The sequence below is a fragment of the Oncorhynchus gorbuscha genome, linkage group LG11, assembly GCF_021184085.1.
Source record: "Oncorhynchus gorbuscha isolate QuinsamMale2020 ecotype Even-year linkage group LG11, OgorEven_v1.0, whole genome shotgun sequence".
NCBI classification, from domain to species: Eukaryota; Metazoa; Chordata; class Actinopteri; order Salmoniformes; family Salmonidae; genus Oncorhynchus; species Oncorhynchus gorbuscha.
The window spans coordinates 73,384,488-73,391,308 of NC_060183.1; the positions used below are offsets into that span (position 1 = coordinate 73,384,488).

The following is a 6,821-nucleotide window of genomic DNA, read 5'->3' on the forward strand; positions in this document are numbered from 1 at the left end:
TAAAAAAAACAAATCTAGTTTCTGTAAAAACACAAGTGCCTCTTCTCACAACACTTTAAGGTTAGACTTTAAGGTTTCCTGGTAAATATTTAATTTATTCATAGCAGTAGTGAATAACACCAATATTTCTACAACCACTGCTACAATATTTTGTAGTTGCTGTTGCTCTTGCAGTATGGGTGGTAGTACCATGCTAGTAATTGCAGCAGTGGTCGTCATGGTGATATTAGTGGCATGCAGTAGTAGTGGCAGCAGTAGAAGTAATCATCCTTGGCATCACGGCTGACATCAAGTATGCATCGGCATGGTGTGGGGAGGTCAGTGTGGATAGTTAGTCACAGAGCGCGGGGGAGAGTGTCGGGTCTGAGAAACAAGGATACAGTGTGTGGTATTTGTGAGACGGCTGCAATGTTTGCCATGTGAAACTGGGCCTGGGCGCTGTGTACTAACCTACAGGAACGTGAACCGAGGCCTTAACCCGAGTCCACAGTTCCACAGCAAATAACACTCTCAGGTGGGTCTCTTCGTCCCACTAGTCTCTTATTGAAACCTTCCCCTGTCCGTCCCCCAGTCAGCTTCAGGGTGTTCCACCTGGCTCTCTTCTGGGTCTCATTATAAAAATCTGATTCACTGATTTGGGATTGACAATGGAGACTATATCATATTTGTACACAAATATCTAATAATGATATCTATACAAAATAATACATTTAATACTGTAGAGTAATCGAACCAAATCACAGACTAGGTGTGTTTACTGGTAAACAGAAAAGTGGGACACAAATTATGCGAACAAAATATCACGCACATTTGTTTTTGTAGAAATACATATATTTTCATGGCGTTTGTATTTTTTTTTTTACAAGAGGCACTTTCATTATAAGACATTTATTGAACATATTAATCAAAATAAAGTGATATAAATTAACATATTACATTCTCGGTCCACTATTGTTTATATTCTGTGCACCTCGAAAAAGGAGGTAATATCCAAAACATGTCACTCCATCGTTAAGTGAAGTCTGTACAGATAGAGACGATACGAAACAGACATATATACCTAATGACAAACAAATCAACATTGCCTAACTGTACAAAGTATAGTAAATACATATTTACAAGTCATCGCTACAATAATTAAACATGAATAACTTACAAAGGTCCATTTAAAACCTCTGTGTCTATAACAATGATGATTCATATTTCAGAGTGTAAACCATGAACACCTGTGCATTTATATTCTTGCCCATCAAATTTGATAGGAGGTCCACTGACAGAGGTCATTTGTAGAAGGACACAATCGCCCACAGATCTGTCACTTACTGAACACAAGCAAAACAGACAAGTGAAAAGGGCAGTAAGGCTATAAAGGCGTTTGTCAGAAGGGATGCTACGCAAATGTCTCTGTGAGATTGCCTGTCTGATATTCAGTCCAACCTTTCTCTTTGGGTAGTTATAAGTACAGTCCCACAGAGTACAATTCGCCATTCCAAACTACAGTAACACAGAAGCACCCCCAACTGTCTTTTAAATTCAGTCAGTCAGTCCATCACTGAAGTTATATGGAGGTGCTGATTTGTTGGATTATGGGGGGAGTTACCACCAGTGAGAGAATGAGAGAGAGAAAGTGTTGGGTACACAATTAGGCAGCTGTAAAAGTAAAACAGTTCACTACATCGCATCAGTGTCCTTCCTCCAGCTGATGGAGCCTTCTGTATGGGGTGAGGGCAGACTGGAGGCAGGGTCAGGGGGAGTCCTGGGGTAAAGGAACACAGACTGGAGACAGGGTCAGGGGGAGTCCTGGGGTAAAGGAACACAGACTGGAGACAGGGTCAGGGGGAGTCCTGGGGTAAAGGAACACAGACTGGAAACAGGGTCAGGGGGAGTCCTGGGGTAATGGAACACAGACTGGAGACAGGGTCAGGGGGAGTCCTGGGGTAAAGGAACACAGACTGGAGACATGGTCAGGGGGAGTCCTGGGGTAAAGGAACACAGACTGGAGACAGGGCAGGGGGAGTCCTGGGGTAAAGGAACACAGACTGGAGACAGGGTCAGGGGGAGTCCTGGGGTAAAGGAACACAGACTGGGGTAAAGAGGCTACGGCAGAAATAAACCCTGGGGTTAGGGAACAGGAAACATTTTTGGAACGAGGGAAGGAGACAGTGAGATTAGGACAAGGGTGAACCCTAGAGTCGAGGGCCAGAGTCAAGTCAAGGGCATGTTCTTGTGGCAAGAAATGCTAGTGTTTAGACATGGGGCTCAGTGGGAGAAGGTATGGATGTCGTTAGGCAGACTGAGAGAGCCCGGGGAGGCAAGCCCTTGACTTTGGCAGCTCCGACTGCAGCGGCATCGCTGGATCCACATGACGCTACGGGTAAAGTCCTGCCTGCTTCCGGGACAGCGGAAGTGAAGGTTCACCGTGCGCGTCAGAGAAGGAGTGCAGCAGCTGCCATCGGCACACAAGCCACAGGAACGAGGACGATACTGGCGCGCTGTAGAGCAGCCGGTGAACTTGATCCGGACAGGTTTGCGAGGACGTATTGTGCGTTGGCACTTCTTTCCTTTCTGTAAGAGAAATGGGGTCACAGGTCAAAATACATACACCCTGACAGCACAGGAGTTGGTGGCCCACATTAATCGGGGAGGATGGGCTTGTGGTAATGGCTGGAGTAGAATTAGTGGAATGGTATCAAACACATGGTTTCTATTTCATTAACTCCATTCCAGCCTTTATTATGAGCTGTCCTCCCCTCAGCTGCCTCCACTGCTTGACAGGAGGATAGCTGTGAATTACACATGGTACAATTCCATAACCTGTCTAGTGGTCAATTTATAGTAGTGTAATTCCCATTTGATGATCCTGGACCATTGTGTTTCTTCTCATTGAAAAAGTGTGCCCACACGTTGTCCATGTCTTACCTTGGGAGAAGGGGTGAGGGCAAGATCACACTGCCGGATCTGGCACAGTCGTGTCTCTCTGGCCAACCGACACTCAGCGTTGCTACTGGTTACTCGGCTGGACACACCCATCCCACACGTGGCTGAGCAAGGCGACCAATCAGTGGTTTGCAGGAAGCAGGTTGAGGGAAGTAAGGCATGGGACTGGGGGGAGGAGATCCACTCTGTAAGAAGAGAGGGCCAAACATGAGCCATGAGGAACACCATTCTCCTCTGACTGATACAAAACATTACAACTGTATATTTCATTACAAAAAAGAGAGTATCATTATGTACCTTGATATGACGCTCCAGCACTTGAGTCCCAGGGGGTGGGAGCCATGAGCAGCTCATTGCTGGCAAGATCAGGGTGCTGGGGTGGGGAAGGAGGTGGAGCGTGGTCAACCTCTCTGGAGTCCTCCTTGATATGGTTGTCATCGTCACAAAGCCACTCCTCGCAGCAGCGTCCTGGCAGCCTGGCCAGCCGGGGCCGGGAGCAGTGCCAACCTGGTAGTGGTACCTGGTGTGGGCACAGGGGCATGCAGCCCACCACGCCGTCCATACAGCTGCACTGGTGCTGGCAGCTGGGCTGGAAGTCCTCCCCGTGTTGGTAGACCCGGCCGTTCAGCTCACAGGGACGACCCATAGCCTCAGCTGGGACAGGAGCAATGCATTTTTGTACAATCATAGTCGCTTTTGTGTATATCATTATATTCATTAGAGTTAGCATTGTCAATAATATTATCAGTGCCAATCAGAAGGTGGATAGGAAATGTCAATCATAGCATAAGTATGTCCCACCCTAGGCCATTTCGATGTCCATGCCCTTACCTCGACACAGTCCTGTCTCCGGGTCTCCTCCAGACCCTAGGTGGCAGTGCAGGCCCTTGATGTGGTCACAGGGCTGGCTAGGGCTGCAGTCCTGGTTGTACTGCCTGGCACACACCTTACAGCAGCCGCAGGAGTCTGTCACCCAGCTGACACCTGGTGGGCATGAGGGCGGTGAGGTGGGGCACGAGCACTGCCGCGGGCATCCACCCTGCACCTGGGAAGCACAGCGAGAGGATTGAGAGTTAGTGTGTACATGTACTGTACTGTACTGCAGGGCACAGGGGAAGGGCATCCTTTGGTGTTGGAAGCCCCCACAGAAGAGGGATTGGATTGTACAATGCTTGAGTAAATATCCGGAGGAGAAAAATGGTGGAATCAAGTGTATACCTAGAATAAGGTTACCCAAAGATCTAAAGTCCTCTTGATTATCCACAAGCAAAAACTCTTACTGGTATTTCAGATACGTTCATTTACAGTGTGCAGGTCAAATATCAGCTAACACTCAGCAGAAATTCCTCTCCAAATTCTCTGATTGTGTACCCAATTATCCAAATAATTAAACTGTGATTGTACAAAGGAATTTGATTTAGAACAATGCTTTCATTCAAACCGGCACCCTGTTCTAATCTGGTTAGGACACATTTCTGCTTCTACCTTTCTAAGCATGGTTGTTACACATCAGCCTGGAGCGACACAGACTAGATCATCGAGCTCAAAAGTATCAAACAAGCCCTCAATTCAAATGTATCTATAGAGATGAGTTTATTCATTTGTTCAAAGATCCCGGTCTCATTATTTCAGTCAATAGATGGACAATATAGTATGCATAATTTGAAATGAATTTGACCATAATATATACTTGCAATTTCTCAATTTGAATATTAAAGACGACATTGTATAATTTTTAAGAGCTTATGGTGAAGTATGTAGAACCCGATGATGTAAAGACACTCATTTGAATGGAGAGGTAAAAGCACACATATGAAACACTTTAAAAAGTACTTACCAGCATGACAGTGCAAGATAGAAACACCACCGAGGAGATGGTTGCTTGTCGCATCATTGTCCACAAAGAAAACGTGATTTTCATGGGTTCGGGAAAAAAATGAATACAAAGTTTTCCCAATATGTCAGCTAGACTCGTCACTCTCAGGGCTAGCAGTGTGGAAAGACGCAGTGATCAAACCAATGTGAAGAATATGAGCTGTTCACTGCTTTCAAATGAGATCTCCCTGTATCTTCTCATCTATCTGAAGGTGTGGGTGAGCCTGTATGTTTTGGTGTTTTCTAAGGAGAAAATTCAAGTCCAACTTGATCCGTTTCTATGGAGGTGGAAGTAGTCAGCACAGCTCAGCTCAACTCAGGCTCTTCGCAACTTCATTAAGAGATTTTCACAGTGGCTCCCCCTTTTATAGAGGCCAGATGTCCCTGTGTGACATCATCACAAGCCCTCTCTCAGATGCTAGAGAGGGCAAAGGGGGGCAGGGAGATGAGGACAGACAGACAGACAGAGAAGGGAGCAGGCAGGAAGACGAGGGCAGACAGAGAGACAGAGGGGGACAGGGAGGGAGGCGAGGACAGACCGACAGGACAGGACAGACGGACGGACGGACAGACGGACGGAGGGAGATGAGGACAGACAGACAGAGGGAGGGGTATAGGAGGGCAGCCAGACAGACAGAGGGAGGGGTATAGGAGGGCAGCCAGACAGACAGAGGGAGGGGTATAGGAGGACAGTCAGACAGACAGAGGGAGGGGTATAAGAGGGCAGCCAGACAGACAGAGGGAGGGAGGGGTAGAGGAGGACAGACAGACAGACAGAGGGAGGGGTATAGGAGGGCAGCCAGACAGACAGAGGGAGGGGTATAAGAGGGCAGCCAGACAGACAGAGGGAGGGAGGGGTAGAGGAGGACAGACAGACAGAGGGAGGGGTATAGGAGGGCAGCCAGACAGACAGAGGGAGGGGTATAGGAGGGCAGCCAGACAGACAGAGGGAGGGGTATAGGAGGACAGTCAGACAGACAGAGGGAGGGGTATAAGAGGGCAGCCAGACAGACAGAGGGAGGGAGGGGTAGAGGAGGACAGACAGACTGAGGACTTGGACAAATGAAGTCAGATGGTGGGAAAATAGCAAGGTTGTAGTAAAGCAACAGGAAAAAGGCCATATTGAGATGATGGTATCTAAAGAACCTTGTAATGCATTTTCCTACCAATGGAGGCTCCTCGTTTGTTTCTGGAAGACAGAGGTTAAAATGTCAATGAAAGTGTTCTATTGTGGCACAGTGATGGTGAGTGGGTTGTAGGAGAGCAATACACTGGAAATATATCTCATTTGATAGCAGTACCCTCCAAAGGGGTTCAGTCCCCATAGGATAACCCTCTGTGGAAGGGAGCATGGAACCCAAAATGGTTCTATCCGGAACCAAAAAAGGTTCTTCTATTTACATTTTAGTCTTTTAGCTCACAGTAGTGAGTGAATACATTTTCATTAAAAACAATGTCAAACCAGTCCCCAGTGGGAATGGAACCCACAACCCTGGCGTTGCTCTACCAACTGAGCCACATGGAACCCACAACCCTGGCGTTGCTCTACCAACTGAGCCACATGGAACCCACAACCCTGGCGTTGCTCTACCAACTGAGCCACATGGAACCCACAACCCTGGCGTTGCTCTACCAACTGAGCCACATGGAACCCACAACCCTGGCGTTGCTCTACCAACTGAGCCACATGGAACCCACAACCCTGGCGTTGCTCTACCAACTGAGCCACATGGAACCCACAACCCTGGCGTTGCTCTACCAACTGAGCCACATGGAACCCACAACCCTGGCGTTGCTCTACCAACTGAGCCACATGGAACCCACAACCCTGGCGTTGCTCTACCAACTGAGCCACATGGAACCCACAACCCTGGCGTTGCTCTACCAACTGAGCCACATGGAACCCACAACCCTGGCGTTGCTCTACCAACTGAGCCACATGGAACCCACAACCCTGGCGTTGCTCTACCAACTGAGCCACATGGAACCCACAACCCTGGCGTTGCTCT

General features: G+C 48.0%; 1 protein-coding gene across 1 annotated transcript; it reads right to left on the reverse strand.

Moving 5' to 3' along the window:
- Positions 1 to 847: 847 nt before the first annotated feature.
- On the reverse strand, positions 848 to 5,131 carry ccn1l1 (cellular communication network factor 1, like 1). Its single transcript, XM_046368314.1, has 5 exons — positions 4,775 to 5,131; positions 3,769 to 3,982; positions 3,235 to 3,591; positions 2,920 to 3,122; positions 848 to 2,565 (listed from the first exon to the last, which is right to left on the reverse strand). Exons 1-5 carry the CDS (start codon positions 4,856 to 4,858, stop codon positions 2,260 to 2,262), a joined length of 1,164 nt encoding a protein of 387 aa, XP_046224270.1. The 5' UTR covers positions 4,859 to 5,131; the 3' UTR covers positions 848 to 2,259.
- Between the last annotated feature and the right edge of the window lie 1,690 nt (positions 5,132 to 6,821).